Source organism: Apus apus, chromosome 10 (genome assembly GCF_020740795.1).
Source record: "Apus apus isolate bApuApu2 chromosome 10, bApuApu2.pri.cur, whole genome shotgun sequence".
NCBI lineage: Eukaryota > Metazoa > Chordata > Aves > Apodiformes > Apodidae > Apus > Apus apus.
The window spans coordinates 20,064,280-20,088,887 of NC_067291.1; the positions used below are offsets into that span (position 1 = coordinate 20,064,280).

Sequence of the window (24,608 nt, forward strand, 5' to 3'; positions counted from 1 at the left end):
TATCAGGTGTGGGGTTTAATGTGGTTCATCATGTCCATTGGAAGTTGAGGGATTCACAAGGAGTGAATATTCCTCCTGTTAAATATAATGGGGTCATGTCAAGGGAAGCTAATATATTGAGTTAATGTTTTATTAACGTCTCTAAGAGTAGTTCATGTGGTGGCTGGTGTCATGCTATAGTATCAGCAGAACCAGAGCAACATGCAAGTTTTCCATGATTGCTTCTTTAACTCTTACTCCTTTCAAACAATTACTGATTCTTCCAAGTGATATTTGAACGTTATTTTTCTGCCCAGATTTAGATCTTGTGTTTTCAAGAGCTATTATATTGGCTATTTGCAGCTTAGTGTAGGGAACTCAGCTACTTTCTACATCTGAAATTTAAATGTTTTGAAGTTGTTAGGCAGCATTGTTGGTGGCTTAAAACTGGTCCCCACCTGGGAGAACAAAATGAAGCCTCAAGACTAAAGTTTAAGTAATCAGAGCAAGCTGTTTGAAATTACTGTAGTTTAATATTAGAGTGGCAAAAACATCAGTACCTCTCACATTGCTGTACTTCTGCAGGTGCCTGGTGCTGTTGTGCTAACTACAATATGTAAGTTTACAAGAAATTGCTAAAAATGAAACTGGCCTTTTATTATGTTCTGCTCTCCTGTGTGCAGAGTGTCATTGCCACAGCACCCCAGGATGCAGGTTACTTACAATAATTGACTCTAATTTGCCTGGAAGTTCTACTACTACTATCTTCTAAAATGAAAGAATGGAAATACTGAGCAGGTTTTCATCAAATTAAGTTTTTCATAAGTTTCAGGCAATTGGTCACATGCAGATACATGGAAATGTTGTAAGATCTTGTTACTGGATCAGTCAAGACGTTATGCCAAACACTGACTGTGAGGCTTAACTTCTGTATTGATTTCCTCACAGCCACTGCAACCAGCAGCTCCCATGGTGTGGCTGTGTGTGATTGTATAAACACACTGATGCACTGAGAATTAGCTGAATTTTAAAATTACAGGATTAGAGACTGTACTTAACAGTGGTCGTGTCATTTACTGCAGTGTTTTTGAATGCGAGTGTGCAATCAGTTGGAAGTCTGACCCCCAAATAAATAATCCAGGCTCAGACAGGCTGCCACTCGTTTATCCTCGGCAACAAAGTGATCAGGTATCACTGAGACATCTCCCTAATGAAGTGCTTTTGTTGCCTTTTATCTCTGTGAAGGACCAAATGTACCAGGAGTCTTGCTTAATGAGGTGTCATTTTTTTTTCAGTGTTGAAAAAGAACCACCCAGCAACACAGAAGACTCCAACAAAACACTCAGTCTGCATGTTTAAATTGTAAAGCTCTAAATGTCTGTAACATTTAGGTCTGTATTTAAAATCTCTTAAAATCCAGGATGTTACATCAGTTCACTAAGAAAAGTATGTTCATAAAGATGATGCAGTCAGTGCTATACAATGTTTGGGGTTTGAAATGCTTTTATTACAGCTTTTTTTTTAAATAAAAAATCTGATTTCTTTCAAACTTCTTTCAAACCAGGGTTTTCTGAATGCAGTTCATGGGGGGCTTTCCTTGTTTTCCAGGATATCCCCAGTGCATCCGTGAGCACATCCCTGAACTTGCTCTCCAGCAGAATCTGCAGATGGGAAGGCTGTGTGACATTCGGGGTAGGTGGGGAGCTGGTGGCTGCCTGGTTTTGGATTGTTTGCCCATAGTTGTGAGTAATAGAGAATGACTGATGAGGACTTTTTAATATTCTCGTTAAATATAGAAAACATGTAAACTCAGAAGTAATTTCTCTGCTGTGGCATTTGCTCCTGTCCACATTATTCATAAGCAAAACATGTTGATTGTTTCTGCCTCCCTGATAAGGTAAAGCAGCATCATCCTGTGCCATGCTGAGCACCACAAACCATCAGAATTGTTTAGTGTTCTACAAAATTAGGTAGCTAATTCTGCTAGTGTTCATTCAAGCTCACAGGGAGAGAAGGATGTGCTAGAGAAGAACAAGCCCTTATTTAAACCAATTCTTTATCAAATAAGGCAGAAGACTTTCATGTAAAAGTTTTGCCTAGAATGGCCATTCTCTTTTAAGCACAGCAGTGAAGAATATTTAATTTGTCAGTGACCAACTTCATTGGCTCCCTGGAATGACACAGTTTACATGATTCATGTATATTTCAGTATCATTATTATTTTATAAATGCTGTGTAGTAAGTTTGTAACCAAAACATATTAGATATGGAAATTCACAGTTGCCTAAAATAATAATGTAAGTGCCTTTATATATTATCTAGGCACTAATATTGTTTTTCCAGAGTGCAGTTTTATTTTTTCCAGGTTTTTTAACATAGATTTTTTTGGTCTCTAAAATGATCATTAGAAGCTTAAAGAGACAAAGTCAACACATGAAACAGGCTTTTTTTCCCTCACTTTAAAATCTGAGAATGTGAAAACTGGTTCTACTGTGAAATGTAGAGCAGACCACGAGTAAGATACAAACTAGTTAAGTATTGACTAAATTATTAACTAGATCAGATGCTTTACCTGTGTCTGGCAGAAGAGCTTTGATATTTACCATATTGATTTTCTTTTTCTTTAGAATACCAGAGGATTTCCTTGCTTGTTGTGACCTCCTATGAGTTAATCTGTCTCTGGAGCCCCACTGTGTCCATAGGAGACTTGTCATGTCTCTTTATAGGGCAGTGCTAGGAGTAGTAAAATGTGTTGCAGCGTTTTATTCAACAAATTCACTTGAGCTTGTCAATTTTTGACAGTGCAGCCCCTTCAGCATTGCAGCCAATGTGGGCAAGTAGCCTTTTTACCCCCTAGCTGGTGGATTTTCAGGCTCATTCTGCAAGTCTGAGTAAATGCCTACAAGCAGCAGAGTACTGACTAACAGTTCTAGTGACCTGTTAATTATTTTAAAAGTTATATGGCAATGAATGGGATAATATACAGGTTCTGTTGAGGCCTCAGATGTAGGGCTGACTGCTGCTGTACTTTTTGATTGTTTGAGATTCTGACCTCAAATGGTCAGTGTGGGCTGTTTGCCTGGAGCAGAATGGCAGAATGAAGTCAATGAATGGGTTATCTTATTCCTTGATCACATTAGCTCAGGGTTTCCTTACTCCAGTACCTGCTTCTGATTCTTTCACATGTCATAGCAGTTGTCCCTGGCACTTCCCAGGCTCTTGTTCCTGTGCCCAGTAAAGATAGTGAAAGATTTCCTACTGATTTCAGCAGGAGCTGGATCAAAACCTAAGTGTGCTTTTTGGCAGCGCATTCTATTGATGTTGCAAGGCCCATTAATTCATTAGCTCATCTATTAACATTAATATTTTAGAAGAGCAGAGCAGTTAAAATTTTCCGGAGCAGCACATATTGAAGACTTCTACTTTCCCACCTCTAAGTGTTTCCATGTACACCATCTTTCAGCCCAAGTTATTTCACATGCAGAAAAGCAGATTTTCACACCGTGGTATTTAAGTAGCTCATCTGCACACTCACATGCTCAGCAATAGTTATTAATGGCATCCCACTGTGAGCTTTTATGTGGACAGGACAAGAATAGGAACAGGCCATGCAAAATCCAGGCAGCGTATGAAATTGCAACTTCATCAGCTTTCTAAATGTAATAGCTCAGTTTTATAATTTCCTGAAGTTAATGGGATATATTTTTAAAGCAGTGCACTGTTCCCAATGATGGTAATGTGAGTCGTGCATCTAAATCCCCCTGCAACACTTCAAAAATTCTGCCCCCAATATATTCTGCAGATTGAATTCTGGAAACTAGCTATTTCTTTGGGTTGCTGACCTGTCTTCAGAGAAATGCTGAAGCACAGAAAAAGCAGCTCAGCCACTAAGATTTGGGAATTACAGATCTCATTTTTATTTCCAGTGCTCTTTCAGGGAAGCCATTTGTTAGTAAACAATGAGGAATTATCAGCTTGCTGTTCTGAATGGAGCTCTACCTTTCTTTCAGTAATGAACATTGTGCCCCTTTGTTTTAGATGCCAACGTGGACGTCATCTACATCTGCCCCCTTCATCTGAGTGAGGAGTTACTGCAGTATTACAATAAACTCCTGGGTCTGCAGGCAGCTGTTAGATCTGGGAACCCTGAGGACATGGGTGACCTGCAGGACAGGTTCAAAATTCTCACCCCTGAAGCTACAAACAGCTTTCCTGTGAGTTTGTCTTCTAATTACTACAGCTTGGGGGATGCAGTAAAATTAAATTGGAAATTTTATAACTTGTAACGCTCTGGTACACATCAGTGAAATATTATTGCAAGTTTAAGGGCTTTACTGATTAGACTACTAGTTAGAGCATTGGAAATAAATATCCTGGTTTAGCCTTATAGACTTGGTTGAGATAGTCTTGTATTGGCTCTTTGCAGACCACTGTCTCTTCTTCCTGTATGCTTGGGACTGGGAACTCGATAGATTTATATCTCTAAGCAAATGGTAGCAATAAATCATTCTTATTATTCAAATTTTATCTCAGGGGAGCCCAGCATTCAATCATTCATGGGTTTCTTGCAATTAAATCCAATGCAGAACATCTTAAAGAACAGAACTTGAAACTACCTAGGTTAGGTAATAGAGAAAGATCAGTTCCAAGCCTGTCAAGTCGGTTTTAAATCCATGTGCTAAAACATGGTCTAAAAAGAGCCCTCAATGACTGGACACTACATACAGTGTTCCTGAAAATTACTGCAGTGCGGTGAAGGCTCTTTAATGTTGTAAATGTTAATTCCACAGTGTTTTTGCTCAGATTTTATTTTTATGAAACTTTGTGGCACCTTTAAATCTCTAGGGTCTGTGCTTGAAGCCCTGCTGCTGTTTTTGAAATGTATTAATAACCCTCTTCTAGTTATTTTGTTGAACAAGTGTTTGCTATCCTGGTTGGATACTGGATGCTTTCAGAAGGTAAAGGAGCCTTTTGTATTTCACAAACATGTTGGTTTTCAAATCCAGTTCTATAGTCACACTGTTCAGCAAAATCCTTTTATTGTGGATCCTTTCCTGTTGAAATAGTGTGAAAACACCTGTGTGAGAAAAGGGCTGTATAGGGAGGGACTCCTGAGTCACAGCTCTCTGATACTTCTGCCATAGTTAAATGAATTCTGTAGCTATGGACCTGTTCTGTTTTCTCTGGAGTTGGAGAAAAGCATTGAGATTATATGTGTGTTTTTAGGAACTGGCTTTTTTTGGCATTGTCCTTTTAGCTGCATACTGGTAACCTCTAAGAATCACAGGTGCCTGTGCTGGGCCTTCACCTTCTAAAGTAAAATTATTGGGATGGTAAATCCTTGATAAATACCAGGGATAGATTTTTCTTTTTAAATTGCATTTTGACAATTGTAGCTGGTTTTTTCCTCTGGATACTGGGTCATTTTTCCTATTACTAACTACCAGATGTTGGAAGCTTTACAGAATTCTGTGATTCTGTGATGTTGGAAGCTTTATGAAGCCTTCTATGTAAAACATACTAAAAATATCCTTTAAACCTCATTATATCATGGTGAAAAGATGTGCTCCTAAACATGGGCTGGTTGACCAGGAATGGAAAAGGGCTTTCATGGATGATTTTGGTCATGGTGATTTAGCTGAAGTAGTTTTGATGTAAAAGCAGGTCCTTTACTCTTCCAGTTTCTGTTGAAATATTCCTAAGTTTCTTTTCCAGGAATGCTGAGAAGTGTGTTAGTGCCAAGTGCTATCAGAAAGGATGGGCAGTCACAGGGTGAGGCATGTCTTGGGCTGTTTACTGTGGCTTTAACTGTCATTTTGTCTACGTGAGGACTTTAGAGGTTCTTTTTAAGGATCTTTCTCCTGGGTTATATCGTAAAAAAGCTTCTGTTGTACTTAATGTATCTACATTTATTCCTAATATTTGAAATGTGGTTTGAAGGCCACCTTAGCAGGCTCCTCTGAGCAATTCTGGAAGCACCAATGAACCTTGCCCAGTTTCCTAGCTATTTTGATGGAACTGATGGAAGGAAAATCTGTGGAAAAGACACCCAGAGGCAGGTATCCCTGTGCTCCTTGGTGTCTGCAGAGGGGAGGCAAAGAGAGGCTGGGAGAAAAGGGTGTCCATATGCTGTTGTTCTTGGGCATTTGCTAGCTCTTGGAATTAGCCTCTTGTGCCTCAGTGGATCCAAGGTGCAATGTGAAACACCTCTAAAAATAGGTTTCACTCTCCTGATGGTCTGCTAGCAGCGTATGCAAACAGCACAGTGGCAGCTCTGCTCATCATGGTGAGGTTGATGCCAAGGTCAGCTTCTCTGGCCTTGAGAAGTTTAATAAAAATAGCAATAAAAATCAACAGGCTTGAGAACCAAGACCTAGTAGCCCTTTGGTCAACCTCATAACCACTGTTCTGTGCAGGTGTGCTGGAACTCAGGGGATTCCTCAGCTCTCCTGCTTTCCCTGGCACTGCTGTATATCATGGCAGCTACACCACTCTCCAAGCAGGAATGAACTAGATTTTACAGCTTGTTTCCTGCACTCCTTAATTAACTGTAAAATCCATCCTTGAGAGACACAAAGCAAATCTTGTCCCTCCATCACCACTTGTGGCCCCAGGGAGCGAGTGACCGGGGCTGGAAATCAATGCTGTTCTCTCCTGGGCCCAACTCTGCCACGAGACCAACTGGACCTGCCACCTCCCTGCCCTTGTACTGGTGCTGAAGAGAAAGGAACCAAATGAATCAGAACATTCAGAGTCTCTGTTTTAAAACTGAAGGAAGAAGACTCCAGGAAACTCATTTGTTGGTTTTTGCCCTTCTACTTGTGTGACTCCATTTTTCCTACTAGACCTTTGAGTATCTCATCTCTTGACTTGCATCCTCACTGTACTCCCAGTATCTGACTTGTTACTGAGAGACTTTTTGGAGCTGTGTGTTTGGGATGAGAATGCACTGAGGAACTGACAAAAGGGGATTCCTGTTGTCTACTCCTAGGGGCTCCCCCATCTCCTTTTCCATCATGATCCCCACTCAAGTATTGGGATCAGGATTTATTTTTTACTCTGAAGGAGTATCCAAGATTTTGAAGGAAAATATTCTAGGTTCCCTAGTCCCAGAAATATATATTTTTTTAATTTCCAAATCCAATATTTATGCTATCCTGAAAAGCCTAGCACCTAATGTGATTAAGTATCAATGTGAAGATGATTTTCTTCTTGTTACAATTATGATTTCTTGATGGCAATCTGTGGCAGTAGATGTCTCTTGCAGTGTTTTTGCATGATGTCCACTCCTATCTCTCTGAACCTCAGCACACCTTTGTCTACCCTTTTGGAAAGATAATGGGGTTAACTGCAGGCCACTCATAGGATATGTGGTAGGCAATATTTTTGAGGCTTCACTTGCCATGACTAAATCTAGAGGAGGAAGCATCTGTCATTAACAGCTTGTTCAGCATTAGATCTTTTTTTTAGGAGAAATCAAAAATGTCTTCAAAAAAGTTGAAACCCTTGTACTTCAAGCAACAAAAATTCAAATTCTGTCCTCTCCTTGAACAATCTACAGTTGTGTTTACAGTAGCTATCAGAACTACTGGGTAATGGAAATGTATATCCCCAGTAATTTAATGTGATCAGTGAAAGCTTTTGTAAATCAAAGTGTTTTATTCTCAGAGAGTCACTTAAAATCCTGCTGAGCTGTATGGTGAGACACATTCTCTGCTATAGGGGTTTTTCTTCATGTTTGTATTGATTTTTAGGAGCTTGAGAGTTAAACCATGCCAGGAGTGTTGCTGAGATGAATCACTATTATCCAAAGGCCACCAGCCTCTCTGCCGACTGACAGAAGGATAATTCCGCATGGATCAAATAAATACAGATGTGTAGTAATTAGTTCTATTCCCAGAGAGCCCATTTCCAACACACTAAAGATGTGCACGATTATGGAGCCTCACCCCAACAGCTTTTATCAATTTAAACTGCTAAGCTACAGGATAGGTCATAACCCAGCCTGCTATTAATAATGTATTTATTGTGTGCAACGTTATAAATTAGGTTCATGGAATAGAAAAGAACACCTTTTAACAAGAATAATGTTATCTTTATACAGGAGCAGCACATGTGCCTAGCCACTCAGCTGAAGTACAGTCCCAAGACAATCAAAAGAATAAAAATTCTTATCCAGAGCAGAGATGCCTACATTATTGGAGGGGTTCCCCACCAAGATGATTTAGCAGTGGCTGACATGCTCAGTGTGCCTATCTTGGGCTCGCTGCCAGAGGTGGCTCATCTCTACAGCACAAAGTCTGGAAGTAAACAAATTTTTGCCAGTGCTTGTGTGCCAACCCCTCCTGGAGCAGCTGACATCTCCACCAGTGAGCAGGTAAGCAGGACATGGGCTGGGCTGTGTCAACACACAGATGCCCGTTTTCACTTGATAGGATGCAAACTTTGTACTCTTGCAGTGACTTATTGATTGGACCCTAAGTGGGTTTGAATAAATCATGTGTGAGATTGTGTTCTTTTTGGCTCTCTCTGACCAGTTTGATGCAATTGGTGTCCTGGTCAGGAGGTGATATGGTTGTTCTGGCATTCTTCATATTCTGGAGAATATAGAAGGGTGTTTGGTGCAGTTATTTCAGAGAGTTTGTTGTTGCTCTGTGGATGAAGTCATGGCCTCAGTGAGGTTGACTGGAGTTTTACTAGGGACTGAAAATAGAACAGGGATTTCTGGGAAATGAAGTATTTAGTGAAGGAAAAATTTCTTCCACGTAGGAAGTCAGCCTATTCAAGTGGAGGTTCCCTGAGCATTTCTGCAGCTGGAGTTTTACCTTTTACTTGGCTTCTCACTGCTGAATTCACCTTGTCTCCTTACCATGACTAGGCAGAAAAGAACAAAATATTACTAAACTATAACTGCAAGGCACAAGAGTTTTCTGTACTGTGTTCAGTTTGCAAATGGCTCCTTTGCATTCAGTGCCTCAGCATTTCATTCCACAAGCTGACTTTGCAGTTTGCAATGATATGTCTAAATATGATCTGTACTGATTTTTTTTTAAAAATATTTTTATGGTGGTGCTATATCTCATACAGGAAAATAATCAGTGCCATGGTTTGAAGGTATTGCTACTTCTTAGAGGGGCTTTGCTTTTTATTCATCACCTTTAACATTGCAAACAATCTCAGCTACACAGACACATTGCAACTTCTATAGGTGATGAAAGGATCTGAAAACCAACTTTGATTTATTGTTAAATAATTTATATGAATCTAATACTTGACTCTTATTACAGTGTTATGGAAGTTCCACTTCTCTTTTTTGTATGAAATATTGACATTTGAAGTTAAACAATCAAAACAAGGTGACACTGTTAAAGCACAATTCCATTTGTGCTTAAAGATAGCAGATAATTCTGTATGTTTGGTACAGTCCTTACAACATTATTGATCCTGCTCATTACTGGAGGGAAGTCATAAAGAAAAACACATTTATGCGGTTCTCGAAAGCCATCTGGAACAGACATGTCATTGTATTTTAGGTCAATGTTAAAAAAAAAAAAAAAAAGCAAAAGTCCCCAAAATGACTGTGTAAAAACATAGGAGGCTGTAGCCAATGCAAGATCTGGTAGCACTTCTACCAGGTTCAAAGGCATTTGCAGTTTTTAAGGAGCTAATTGCATCCTACACCAGCTGGGCACAAGGCATTTTAAAGCCATTTAAATCTGTGTACATACACAAATAAATAATTAGCATTTTTAGAAAGCCTGCTTAGTAACTCCTTTGTACATTTATAACCATATACTGTTCTCTCCAGTAGGAAAATTTCACAGATGTTTTGGCTGTTGTTAGAATCTGGCACAATTATTTCTCGGATTTTGCAAACAGTGTAGTCCCTCCCATGTTTGTCCCTGTCACAAATATTTATTGAGCTGTACTGATGATCCAGACTCCTAATTGGATAAAAAAAGCTTGGACAGACAAATTCCTCTCTGCCAAATCCAGCTCCACTGACCACCAGAAGTCTCTATGTGATAGTCTGCCCACGTGGGCTCAAGCACAGGATGAAGGCCATGGGTTCTTCATCATAAAATTGGTCAGGGTTGGTTTTGCAAAGTATCCAAGATAACTGTAACACCGCAAGTGTCTCTAAGAAGCAGACACCATAGTTAGAAAATGAAGTTCAAGTCTAAATAGTTGAGAGCTGGAAGTCTAAATCAAGGAACAACATTGTCAAAGTGTAAAATGTGTCTGTGTGGTTGCTCCACAGATGATCAGTGTTCTCAGCCAGCTTGTCCTTGACAACCTGGAAGTGCAGCGTTGGCTTTTCAAAGTGAACAATGAATCTGGAGGCAATGGCACTGCCTGTTGTGACATTATTTCACATCTGAAGTGCTACCACTGGGTTCAGAAGGAACGTCAGAGATACAGCCCTGAGATGTGGACTCAGAAGTGGGCACGTGTAAGTAACAAAGGAGCAAGGGGTCTTATTTGTTGTCATGGCTTCTCAATAGTCCACTGGGCTTCTTCCTCAGTTCTTTTTATCCAAAGTGAGGATGTAGGAATGCAAGGATATAGGTGGGAGAGCCTTCTATCTACAAAGAAATTTGGAATTACTGCAGTGGAAGTTCAACTAATACAGTTGAACATTGCTATTGAAACCACAGGCAAACTGCTTGCTTTTTAGTCTGGCTTTGAAGGACTGGTTTTTCTTTATATTTTTCCTCACTAATAACTTTTAAACCTTTTAGCTATTTTCACCTGCAAAGACAGAACACTTGAGGTCTCAGAGATCATTAGGCTCCTGCATGTTTCATTACAGTGGATGTTTAGGTGAGGAGTGAGATCTTATAAATACTTAACTGAGGGAAACAGTATAGCATGAACTCGTGCACTAATTCCTAAGAATCCACATGATTGAGAGAGGCTGTGAGATGATACATTTCAACTGCAGAAAAATCCATATGAAACTAGACTTCATTAGTTCTGGCACTCGGAAAGCTATTTGTAGTTTAAATATTCATTGGTATTTAAATGTGTTAATTTCAATAAGCATTTGATATTTCTGTATATTGTGCCAAATTCTTTCCTAATGTAATGGTTTTAAAGCCAGAAGGAATGTATCCAGAAAAAATGGTTTAATTTACATAAACTACTCATTATAGCTCTTTTGATTTTTTTAATTCAATCAAAACTGTTTTGAAATTTTTGTTTGATTGAATTATATTGAATATTAAAATTTCAAATAGCACTGATTACAGTTCTGTTGCATTTGACAACTACAAAATAATTCCACGTTATAAAAGAGAGCTTCTCATCTCAAGCTGAAGGGCTAATTTCTCTGATGTGCTAAAGATCCCTCCATCAGTGCAGTTGAGCAGTATGCAGGAGAGCACTGGACAGCTGCCCCACTGGAGGCACTGGCTTGCCACTGGGATGAACAGGGAACACCATATCCAGCTCCTGCTCCCACCATCTGAGGCAGCGGGGCAGAAGACATGATCCACCAAGTCTAGTTCTTTGCTGGTATAAATTCCCATATGTATATAAACATTTATAAGCAGTATTGCCTGGTGATTTTGCCCAATCCCTGGCGGTGTTCAAGGCCAGGTTGGATGAGGCTTGTGCAGCCTGGTCTGGTGGGAGGTGTCCCTGCCCATGGCAGGGAGGTTGGAACCTGATGGTCTTTAAGGTCCCTTCCAACTTTAACCATTCTGTGATTCTGTGGTGTTTGCAATTCCTGCTTATGTGCCTTTTAAATTCTTGCCTGGCTGACTCAGCCAGCCGTCACCATGTCCTTCAGGCAACCTCTGGCTTCCCCTTTATGTTGCATTTAGTTGAGCTGTGATGCAGCCAGGAATCCACCCTTTAGAAGCCCTTAAACATAAACATTTGTTGGAAGTTGGAAGAGATACATGGAATAACATATTTGTTGTGTTTTCCTAGAGTGGGCAGGAGAACTTTCATAAATGCAGAGCAGTATTGAAGTGGGCATGTGATCCCATTGTGAATGTCTTGTTTGCATATGTGTGTTCAAATGTTTCTGCCTTCTGAGTTGAGCCCTTTTTTGTAGAATGGGAGACCTTTTTTATATCTAACGAATTGCAGTCTCCACTGAGTATTACCCTTGAGAGCAGAGGATTAAAATCCTCCTTTGTTAAGGAATACCATTGTAATGATGCACGTTTAAACATCAAAGCATTAGTTTATGAGCACAGGCATGCTTTAATGTCCTATTACAGTCTGTAGACCTGTTTCTTTTGATAATGAAGACATTGTGTCATCGGCAAAGGCTGCCACGTACAAAACGGATGCTGGCAGGTTATTAAAAAATTCAGCTTCTTGATGAAAGACTATCCTGCAGGCTAAGAGTACAGTGAAAAGACTCTCCATCCTGGTAGAATTATTAGAAATGAGAATATGACTGTAAGCACTAAATTATGTTAATACTTACAAATAGCATCATTTGCATAGCATTTTAAGACACGACACCCAGATTTTCCTCATTGGTATGTAGTAGGCAACAGATTAAAAATAATGTAGTTGGGGAGTTTGAACTGTGTAAAAATCCATTCCATCTAAAAATGGGACTGATTTTAGATTCCTCATTTCAAACGTAACATTGGGCAAACAGAAATGCAGGACAGGATTATCGATGTGTTTTACCTTGTTAACTTAATGCACCATCTGAGTTATCTGAACAATTACTTTGCATCTGCAGAAAGGGTAGAATTCACAAACTATGCTGAATGTCTCTGTATGGCCTTCGTCCTACTGTGCACTGCTGAACCCTGTCAGCATATAAAAAATTTCATCCTGAGGCCCAGATTCTAATGATATTCAATACCAAGAGATCTGCTGTCTCCCCAAGCACATACTTAGCAATTGTGAGGCTGTGTGGAGATGTTCTCCAGTGGGGAAAAAGAATATCAGGATCTGACCCCAGTTACGTGCAAAAAGATCCTCAGTAAGTCCTGAGACACTTTAGCAATTCAATTGTCTCTTGCAATGTGAATGTGACTCTTGGAGGGAGCAAATAAATTCACACATTTTTAACTGTTTAACATATGCACATAAGGCTTGTGTGCTGAGTGAAATGTTCTTATGCCATCTCCTAGCATGATTTTCCAACCTATTTTCTGTACCAATTCAAGCTTTGGTTAGTAGCATAGCATAGCAAAAAATGTGGTCCTGCTGCTGGAGCAAGTGAAAAACAATGGGACAATTGCATCAGGGCCTGTTTGGAAGAGCTAGAGGTTATCCATAACACTGATTAATGGATGGTGCTCCAAAGTATGGTAAGCAGCACACTCAGTATCTCAGTCCTGTTGAAAATCAGCAGTTCTGTTTTTGGAAAATCTCACCTATGCTTATGTGGACCCTTTCTGGGAAACTATAAATGAATGGAAGAAAAAACTAATAACAGTTATCACTGGTGCACTCTCTGGCTTAGCAGGATTCTGACCTGGAAATGGTTGGAGACTGGGAGAGTATCTGGGGAATGGATGTGCTTGCTCTGGTCTCTTCCCTGGGCATCCACTTGTGACCACTGTCAGGGACAAGATTCAGGGCTGGACAGACATGTACAGCCATGCCTTCCTAACCTTGAGGAAAGATGCTCAGATGCCCACTAGAATTCAAGCTGAAGTGGTCCACATCATCTCTTTGATGCCTTTTGTTTAGTTTTGAACAGACACCAGGCTGTCAAAGTCTGTGGTCTCTGACTCTGAATCTTGGGATTCAAACTTTGACAACATCTGGAATCTTCTTCCCTTTTCCTGGGGAGATAAGGTCACCTTTCAGTTCCTGTTGCCTTTTTTCATCTTTAGCAGTTCCCCTTCTACATAAAATAACCCAGGACTCTGCAGAGATCCCTCTTTTTTAACTATAGAAATCTAAATAGTATCTAAATCACTGGATTAAATTAATGGTCAAATTAATTTTACAAGTCACTTTTATTAAACTGTGACTCTTGATTAACCACCAGGATTGGCAACATTATTGGAGTTTCCTAGCAGAAATCCTGAAGATAACAAAGGTCAGACTGAACACAGAAATGGGGAGTAAAGAAGAGCTAAAAATACAGAAATAGAAGACACAGAAAACCAAGCAACAGCTGTTCTCTCAATAAGCCATTCTAATTGGCCACAGCTACACAACCATTTTAAAAAATCTCCATTAAATATCTGTTGCAGAAGGAAAAAAGCCATTTTATGTGCTTGGGCAGCCAGCTGTTTTAAATGTTAGTGTTTGAATCTCACTGCCTCAGTTGCGTCCCAGCATTGGGTCATGGTTTCTTTTCCTGATAGACTGTATCTTAGTTCATTCACTACAATCTGTAAGAGGAAATCAAAATCTTTTCAAAAGGTGACAAATCTGGAAAATCCAAGTTGTGGTCAGAATTGCATAAAGCAATATTCAGACACTGGGTGCTGGATTTTGCATTGAGTGGTATTGGAAAATTACAGTGTCAAAGGCCAAGATAAAATGCTGCAAAATGCTGGCTTTCAAGTTTTTGGTCAGCTTTTACAAGTCCTGTAATAAGTAATTAGATAAACTTTTGATAGTCTGAAAATCAGGGATAGTAGTGAGCAGATTCTTTACTGGTTGAATGAATTGTATTTGTTATAAGAAACCTGAAGTTTACATGCCACACCTTGTTTCTTTACTAAGGTAGGAATTCAGAGTAAAGATCACGTGTTTACAAATAGGTCAAAATAAACCCATATATGTAATTTTAGAACCACGGCATGTCCAGCACATGATGGTTTCTGACCATCTTTGTGCACAGTCTAACTTCCTAACCCTTTCTTTTTTCCTTTCTCTTACCCATTCTCATTTTCACCACTCCAATCACCTTTGTAACACCACCAGCTTTGTGCAGTGCTACTTCCTGAAACTGGAATAAATTGGAAGCAATTGAATTGGGTTTAGTATAACACCTAAAGTCTACTGAGGGAGTTGTTAACCAAACGTGAGATTTGCTGCTGATGTTTCTGTACACGTGCAATTGCAAGCATGGTAATTTTTTTCAGCCTGAAGAGGGCCAGAACCTCTGACAGATCCACAGAAGATGCATTTTGGCTTTTTGACAGGCTTTTAAAATTTCTTCTAATGGATACGAGGCTTAATAGGAAAAAAATAAAAGAACCCAAGGACTTCAGAAAGAACTGGGTTGCCTATAAAGTGGATTCTCTATAAAGTGACACAGCTGTGGGTTCTTCCTAGTATGGGCAGTGTTGTCATTGATATATCCTAAATAATTCCAATATTCCCTGTACCTGCAAACAGTCCATAGTGCTCTTACTCTGTTTATTACAATATCTGTGTATCTGCCATGCTGATGTTCCAGGTGATGCTCAAATCTTAAGTAAAATAAAGCACTCTAATTGTATCCCTTGGTTAAATAAAGCCAGGATACCCATTCCTAAGCCTTGCAATAATCAGATATGCAAGCTGTTGGTTTTCTATGTCCTATTGATTTAATATGCTTCTAATCAGTACATAAAGCTATAGGCCTGCAGTGTTAATTTTTCATATGCTTACAAAGTACCCTTTGATTTTCTGTCACGCGTTAATTACAGCGTTTTGCCATTAAATAGGAAGCTTTGTGTAAACTAATTACTAGGTAATCATTGTCTACCGCAAGCGTGCTGTTTGTACCTTTTATTTTATTCTAAAAATGCACAGATCTCGCAGTCTGGAACCACTATACCTTCCAGCCATTAGCTCTCACTAATTCATAGCATTATTGTGTTAAGATTGTAGGAGTTGTAATTGTTGTGGTATCAGTGCTGTTAATTACCGGAGTAAACAGTTGAAATGGTGCCAAGGTCTATTGTACAAGGCAGAGGAAAGGAGGTTTAAATGTTACTTCCACCATCTGGGGACTGGAGTAGAGGCAAATGCTAGAAAACAGCAGTGAGGCAATATCAGAACTTCAGCTCCAGGGTTTTAGGCCATATGGATCCAGAATATTTTTGAATCAATTGAATTTAAGTGCCAGTTTGTAGCAATAACAGTGTGGAAGGAGAGGATAAAGCAAGAGCACTAAAGAAATCTGACACCCGTTAATGTTAGCACAACCAATAAAATGCCTGCTTGGATGATTTTCAAAAATGTTTGTTTTGCTAAAATCCAAAAAGTAGTACATGGGTAACTCTAAGAATAAAAGAAGTTTAAGTGTGTGGTGTTTGTGAAACACACAGCAGGTTTTGCCTGACGATTCCTCTAGCAGTGCAGCTCAGCAACTTGGGTAAAATTCCTGGGAAGTGACTGTGGGTTATCCAACTGATTTCTTTTTGAAATTCGTTAGAATCCTTTCTGTAGAGATACAAGCCAGAAGGGAGGACAAGTGAGCAAAATTGATTGAGATTGAAACAGAGAAAAATTAATTGATGAGGAAAATATTATTGATCTGAAGGAATCCAAATGGTGCATTTGCAGAGTTCTAATTATAATTTGTATTTGAAATAACACATTTTTTAATTTTTTTTTTTTAAAGGGAGCTTTTTTGAAGATTGTTACAATTATGTTACCTTTATTTCTTTGACTTTCAAGATAAATGGAGGGAAACTTGAAAACCAAAGGCTGCAACCTCACACAAGGCATGCTTGTATGCATATAATAGCAATCCACGAGGAGTATTTTTTTGGAATAAGAAAACGAACTGTTTAATGACATTGTCCTAACCTCCAATTAACATGCTGTGCATAAATGTGCAGAATTATCTGCCAGGCTCATAGAGCTTTCCAGAGAATTTCTCTGTTTTTTTGGTAGCACAGGTTGTAGTGATTTTAGGTTTGATTTCCCTGCATATATTATTGTGTTCTGAGATGACAAGAAGGGATCTGGCAGCATATTCCTGCTGCCAGCTAGGAGTGTTCAGAGAAAAAAGAAAGGATCTCTCTTTCTAAACAATCCTGGATATTTATTTTTTATTGGTCTGTTAGCAGATGTTGACGTAGTTCAGGGCACAAAGTAAACATGTGCTTTTCAATAGGGATGTGGTAAGTAGAAAAGTACACAATGAACCAAGCAATTGGGAAGGGGTTTTTTTGGACTAGGGGTTTATTTTGTTGGGGTTTTTGTTGGGGTTTTTTTTGCTTGTGTGTATGTAGTTGAATTTAGAATTAAAAGAAGGGCTTGATCTTTATATATTGAAATCCTCAGCATGCAGAGTGACAGCATGAGCCAGAAGAGAAAACCATGGCCCCATGTGGTGTGAAAAAAAGGAACCGCAGTTTAAGTGCTGGAAAGTTGAAAGAGAACTAACCTCCTTGTTCTTGTAGTCAACGAAAGTGGCTGTTTTGTGCTTTTGTATTGAAGCATAGCATATGTGCCTCAGTTTGACAAAAAGCCTCTTGAGTCAAAGCAACCCTGGTCCTGTGTGCTGATCCAGAGCGAAGGCCGTGATAATGAGGGCCGGGCTCTTAGGCAGCAGTGAGGAGATAATACCACATAAGTGGAGAATTCTGTGCTGTGTTTTCACCATTCGACTTAATGCAAGTCGCAGCCCCGGTGAATCACTTGCCATCCAGCTGAAATGGGCCATTAGCTATCAGGGAAAATTGTCTTTGCTACTTTCAGCAGATGGAGCAAATATTTTACAAAGCAATTTTACATACGAAAAACATTTGTGTTACTTGGTAATGATGGCTGTTTCACATGAGGATACCTTCTCTCAGAACATACTTCTCCAGCTCACAGAGGGCAAAACTGGCACTTTTAAAAATTAAAATTGGCAGTTAACAATTCAAAGCCTGGGCTTTAAATCAGGTTGCGAACTTTAAGCAGATCAGAGTATTCAGTGTATCACTTCCAAAAACATTTCCATTTTTATGAACCTCTGATTGTTTTGCCTAATGCTTCTGGCCAGCATGTGTGAATTAAAAAAAAAAAAAAAAGTCGAATCCCTTTAATTTGAAAAATAGGAAATAATGGAAGTTGTTTGGACAGTTAGAGCAGCCACTGGCCTCTTCCAATGTTGCCATATTTGCTGGTGCTGTTGAGAACACCAGGATGAGCTGGGCTGGAGCAATTCCTGTCCAGGCAGCTGGAATAAGTTATCACAGCTCCATTGATGGCAGTGGAAAGGATATGCTGTTTAAAGGGTATGAATTGTCATGGTGCTAGTGAAGTGGCATAAATTGCCATAGCTTCATTGACTCCAGCAGAGCTGTGGCAGTTTGTATGGCTGAGGATCTGTCAGCTGATTTTATTCTTCTCTGGCCCACTCAGCTTTACTTATTTGAAGCTCCTTTCCTCACTCTATTTGCTTGCAAGGTCTAAATAATTTCCTTTCACTCTGATTTTTAGCTAAAAAAGCCTTAGGTCTTTCTCATGCATTCTGCTCTGTAGACTCTTTCTTTCCCTGGGTCTTTTTTTTGCTATTTTTAAGTCGATTTCTTCTTTCTGTTTATCTTCTTCACAGGCTTTCCTTTGCTGACTGTTCTCTTTTGGGTAGATTTCCTGCCAATGCCTTCTACATATGCTGCATTTAGTCCTGTTTCTTTGTTGCCTTTCAAGGTTCAGCTTGCAGAAGGGTGAGAAACTGTTTTATATTTAGGGGGGGAAAGCTCTGTTGTTGTTTTTTTTATGCTTATTCATTGTTACAAAAAGGTGGAAAGGAGGTTTTGATAGATTTAAATATTTCTACACGATGTAAACAGTACTTGGGCTGCTCCTTTTTTACTGGTGCTAAGAAACACCAGGTGAAGGATTTGAATCAATGCTCCCTGTTTCCATTGAGCCTATGATTCTGAATTATTTTGGGCCACATCAAGAGATAAAACATTGGTAAGCTCTGCTGGAGCTGCTGTCCAATTTAAATGAAATTAGCCTGCCAAGCACTGATCCTTTTAAAAGGTTCGACTTCCCGAGTGAATGTTGGATCCAGGCTTGAATTTGCCTACTAAAACTCTCTATCATCAGGATTATTGCCTTTTTTAGAGCTTACAGTTGCAAAAAAACCCTTGAACTAGAATTCCAGGTGCTGATCCTTAAAAAGTGGTTGCCTGACTCCCTCTGTGAACACCTTGATTATCTAGGCACTACTTGTTAAAAGCTCTGCTACATTGGGTTTGGTTTTGAGAATATTCTTCAGATTTTCTTGAATGAATTAGTTATTTCTTTAAAAGCCTCTGTCATCTCCCTGTAAGGTGGCTGGTTTTGATGCACATGTCCTTCACCACCAGTGAGTCCTGAGGGTGCTTTGACCTTTGAGATGCTCCTGAGCCAGGAGCATCCACATGTGCATCCACCTTGCCCGTTGAGTCCATCCTGTGCTCAAGTCCCCTTCAAATGCTATTTGACCTCATTTCAGCAGGCAGCACTGGGTCTGTCGAGGAAGTACAACAGTCTTGCCTGTCTAGTGTCCACTCTATGGAGAGAGAGTAGGTGCTGTGTGTGTAGATGAGGTGAATGGACACTGTCTTAGCAGCAGCCTCCATTTGTGAGCTTGGTCAGTGTATTCGTTTCCACCCTTAAAGATGTGGTCCCACTTGAGGGACTTTTCTTTCACAGCCATGTGTGAGCCTTGAAAACACCTCCATCTAAAAGGAGATTCTCTGTCCTCAGCAGGAGCTGGCAAGGCTGCCCTCCTGTCCCTTGGAATAGTTGCAATGGAAAAATCATGTCCCAGTTCACATGCTCATAGTTTAATTTTTACTTATACAAGCTTGGTCAGAGCACTCTCAAATGCTTCTACACTTCCAGCAGGGATTAATGTTGGGTTTTTTCTCCAGTAATTTATCAAAAGCATTCAGGCAGTCACTGCCTACCTCTTCTTTTGTTTGGTTGGTTTTATGTTTCTGTTTAAATTGCAGAATATCCAAAATTATTAGATCTTGGGGGTGAGACTCAGTGTGACAGGTAGTGCTGAACACACCGATGGGCACAGGGTGCTCTGTAGGTGAGCAGCTCCATGGTGTTCATCATGGCTTCCTCTTTCCAAAGCTGGGTTTATTTTCACTGTGCAAAGACCCACCTCATCTTGTGACTTCTTAGCTGAGCAATATTTCAGTGAAAATACAAATCAAGACAAGGCCACAGCTGATAGCTGCTCACTGCTTTGTTGTTTCAGCCAGCTGAGACAGCCAAAAGTTAAATTCCTCCTTCCAGATTTTAGGGAAACAAACAGTGTAAGACCTGAGTCTGCGTAAATTCTGAACTTACATCTCACATTTTATCTGTTCCTCTGCTTTTGCCATGAAGTTAAGGTTGTGCTGCTTAGTATATTGGTAACACCAATTAAAAGCATCTTTTAGAATTTTTTCTGAGATGTTTAAAGTCAGCAACATACTTTTTTCCCTTAGTATATGACAGGAGCCCTCATAGCCCAGACCAGTGTCACTGTCCAAGCACCTCAATATTTTTAAGGCCTTTTTTTCTTAATTCCATGTGACATAGGGGCAACAATTGTCCCCCTTTCATGGCTGGACAGCTGAGGTACAGACAGAAAGTCCCTTTCCTGAAGGTCTCAGCCAGACTCTTCAGGAACATGATCTCTCTAGGTCTCCTATATGCAAAACTGATACCCCAGTCATTAGGCCATCCTCTTTCTTCTCATTCTGTTAGATAAATCACAGCAAGCTGATTTTGAATTTGTATTTTTGGTTATGTCACATCATGTGCTTCATGACAAAGCCCATCTCTTCACACTCGTTGGTCTGGAAAAAAAGATAGATTTTTCTTTTTTTTTTCCTATTCTTAGATGTTAGCCATTAGGTTTTACCATGTTCCTCCAGAGCTCCAGATGATATGATTGTGGCTTAGGACATTGCCAAGATCAGAGGAAGGTTGGTCATCTTCTGAAGCATGAGATGCTGAAGAGAGAGGATGTAAAACAGAAGCAAAGAGACCCAGGGGAAGCAGGCGGGTGCTTATGAAGCAGCAAGAAAAGAAGCCTGAAGCAATAGAGTCAGGGTCCTTGCACTTTATATGCTCATGTACTTCTGGGACATTCTTGCACAGTAAAAGCAACACAGTTGGTTTCTGTATTTAATGGGGTTGGTTTGTGTGTGTGATAATATAGTAAAGAATTTGAAACGAGGAGAAAGCTGGTTTAGCTCCTATGACTCATCAAATTCAGCCTGAGATAGAGGCACAAACACTTGTGAATCTGCTGTGGAGTGTACAAGGATCTCTCCTGCTTTGGTTTATTATTCCTCTTTTATTTTTGTTATAACTAAAGGGTGTTTGTCTTGAAATAACAGCCTAAACACAGAATCGGTAAAACTGTTCCTGGCGTATGTGACTATTTCAGTATGCTCAGCTTCAAAATATAAACACTGTAGAATTATTGACTCCTGATATTGATCCCGAAGCAGTTACCAAGTGCTCAGCATTTTCAGTTGCCAGATCAGATTATTGATATAAATTATAACAAAATAGATGCTGTACAGAGGAGGAGTTGTCTTTCAGAGAAGAACAGTTTTCAATGGGAGGGAAGAGTAGTAAGTAGAAAAATTAAAAAAGGCTTCCTGACTGTGGGTAAACAGTAACCACATTTTTTTTTTTTTGCCTGTTGGAGGCCTGGTTTTTAATCACCCCACAAGCAGTTTTCATTTCTGTAGTAAAATTGCTTGTGGTTCTATTTAATTTGTTTCTGCAGGAGCCAGCTTTGGTGAAGATCTCCCAGGAGCTGCCAGGCCTTTTAGCACAGCACGTACAGCCAGTCAATGAGAAACGATTCCCTACATGGGAAAAATTCCTCCAAACATTCCTTAGTCAAGGTAAATAAGACTGCAAAGTCGCTGTTAAGTGTTATAAGGAGTAATTATACCATATTGTATGCCATATTCTTGTTAATCTTGGGCCCATTTAAGTATTTCTCTCCTTTTATTTCTTCATTATGCTTCAAATGTTCATTTACTAATGAATTATAGGCAGCTATTCTATCATTCATATGTTCTATCCAGGCATTTATCCTGTATTAATCTTGGATTACTTTTTTCACATGATTGTGAATCATTGAACACCAGCTCCTTAATCCTGGGTTACTGTACTGGGGCCCAGTTAGCAAAGGGCTTTAGGGAACACTAGCAGGAGAGTTTGCCTGTAGGTAAATGTGAGAATATTTCATCTTTGAGAGATGTTGGTTAGCAAACACCTGAGAGACTCACCTTTCCCTCTCATGGGACAGTGAAGGGAGCTGTAGGTAACCTCTGGATGCTCCAAACATTGCATAAAGTGAAATGTGCTTTAGCTGGTTTGGAGAAGAGCTGAGCTTTCTCCCCAGTTTTTGCCTTCCAGGTCATGTCACCACAGAGGATCAGTGACTGTCCCTCACAGTGCCTTGGCACAGACTGCTTGTTAGACCATTGCTGGGCTCTTTCTTGCCCTCCAACCAAAGGAAGATGAGCACATTCCAATCCAATAGCTGGATAGTTTTGTTTGTGCAGTTCTGAGTCCTCAGCAGGACTTCCTGCATTAAACCTTCCCCTGGCACCTTTGGATCCAAGCTGGCCAGTACCCCCCCGGCCAAGAGCTCAGGAGTGAGCCTGTGTTTGTCCATAAGAGGCTGTGCAGCTCAAACTCTTGTCTGATCACTGCAAATCAGTGCATCTGGGAGGGGGCTTTGCTCAGCCACGGTGACATCCTGTGTTTGTGGGCTACATTTCAGGTGAAGAAGATGCAGCTTTTGTGGTTGGGTACTAAATTTCTGTGGTGATCCTGCCCTGCCATCATTCTGTATTCTGTAGAATGGATATTTATGTTTCATACATTTCTTTATCTACGGAAGAGACCAGGATGAGTCAAAGCTTTGAAAGTATTTTTTTGGTAATGATGTTTCTGACTAGGTGGTGTGATAGAAGCCTTCCCTCTCTCAGAAGATGTCACCAACCTGACGGTGGACATGCTGATCGAGCCAACAGGCAGGATAGAAGTAGTGTCCTCTGGAACCCAGCTCCACGCGGACGGGGCCTTGCGCGCCTCCGGCACCGCCATCCCACAGTGCTCTGTGGAGCCAGCAGCTCTCAACTCCCTCTGCTTAAAAATTGGAGAAGCCTGTAAATCTAGAGGAGTGCTTGGTTACTTCTCAGTTGATTTTGTGACTTTCACCCATCCCCAGACGATGGAGCGGCAGGTGAGTGGGGCAGGAATGTTCCTTCACTCTGTCCCCCTGAGAATGACCTGCTTTCCTGCTTGATTCCAGCAGAGAGCAGGAGAACTTTGCCCTTTTGAACAGACTTTATTTCTAAGCCATGAGATGTTTGGAGGGAGGTAAAGCCCATGGTAATTCTAGCAACAGCATAAAATTTAGATCTGGTCTGCCAGGTGGACCTGAGGAACCCCTTTCATCAGCCTGCAGGGCTACTTTCAAAGCTGAGAGGTAAGAAAATAATGTTTTAATTCCTTCTAATGACTTTTTCCCCCCCTAAAATGAGTGCATTTTGCATTAATCTGGTAATTGCAGACAATGGTCTTATGGTATGATGATGAGGTAATTTTAGTTTCAAAATGTTCTCATATTATGCTCTGTAAAAATAACTACAGGGATTATTGCACTCTTTTGAGCAAACCAGTGCCTGTGAGAATGCAGAGGGGAGATATGAGGACGAAGCCAAGGAAAAGGGGATATTGACAATTTCTTACAGCAAATAGGATGGTAATGATAAACAATTTGATTTACCAAGTAAATGTTGCGCCTGCGAGCAGAGCAGTGCCAGGCACCATCCCAGCTCCCCTCCTGCAGCTTTCTGCTGCAGTGCAGTGTGTGCAGTGTTAGCAGCTTGTTTGCTTTAGAGTACTTAAAAAATATTTTAATAGGAGATCCAGGTGCTGTGTGACACATGATGACATTCGGTTTTATGATGGTGTCTGGCAGTGCCACACCTCTTCGAGCCCTGAAAACATCCTGCTGTGGGCACATCAGCTGCAGGCATGAGTTGGGCTAAGGTGGGAAGAGACAGGTGGCCTTTTGGGGAGTCTAGAATGAAGAATGCAGCATTTAAAAAATTATACTTAAATAATACTAACACCTTGAATTAACTAGAAAGGAAAATGCTGCTGGGCAGCCAGTGCAGCTGTGGAGTGCTGGATCAGTCGGTGTTTCTTATGGCTTCTTGTTAGTCCTGATTTTTCTGTCTTGGTTTTCTTCCCTTGTTTCCAGTTGATTCTACCGTAATATTTCCTATGTTTTTATCATGTACCACAACTTCAACATTACTTAAGCACAGGTTTTAAAATTTAACTAGATGTAGAGGCAATTAATGACGCCATCTGTCTTGTGAGAGAGAGATTACACAAAAGATGGTGCTCTGGAAAGCCCGATTTTTTTTGCCAAACAAGAAATCCTCTTGGACTCCTGGAACATTCGCTGACTAATTTCAGAAGTGCCCACTTTAATGCAGTAGCTGAAAGGTTCAGATACATTTCCTGGAAGTGCAGTACACTGAGGCATTCTTTCCAAGTTCTGTTTTACAGAAAGTATCAGCCAATACATGATATTTTCAGTGCAACGAAAAATTAAATATACCATTGAACATCTGTTACCATTACAGTCTGAGCATTTAAATACTTGAAAATCCCTGAAACCTTCATAAAGTTCCATGCTACATAAATACAACTCATTAGGAAATGTGAAGGGGCAGATAAGTGAGAATGTTTCTGCCTTTGCAGACCGAGCAGCTGTG

At 40.2% G+C, this 24,608-nt stretch overlaps 1 protein-coding gene across 8 annotated transcripts in view; it reads left to right on the forward strand.

Annotated features, from left to right (window-relative positions):
- The window catches only part of IQCH (IQ motif containing H), a 174,342-nt gene that overhangs the window by 23,631 nt on the left and 126,103 nt on the right, over positions 1-24,608 (forward strand). For 7 of the 8 annotated variants that reach the window (XR_007890496.1, XM_051628944.1, XM_051628941.1 and 4 more), the window contains 6 exons: positions 1,588-1,671; positions 4,018-4,193; positions 8,084-8,356; positions 10,241-10,432; positions 21,584-21,704; positions 22,773-23,059. Coding sequence is in view for 7 of the 8 variants with exons in the window: in XM_051628944.1 (XP_051484904.1) it covers positions 1,588-1,671; positions 4,018-4,193; positions 8,084-8,356; positions 10,241-10,432; positions 21,584-21,704; positions 22,773-23,059 (1,133 nt within the window). In the remaining variant the exon portion in view is untranslated. The remainder of the gene's footprint in view (positions 1-1,587; positions 1,672-4,017; positions 4,194-8,083; positions 8,357-10,240; positions 10,433-21,583; positions 21,705-22,772; positions 23,060-24,608) is intronic. The other variant, XM_051628946.1, reaches the window with a different exon arrangement.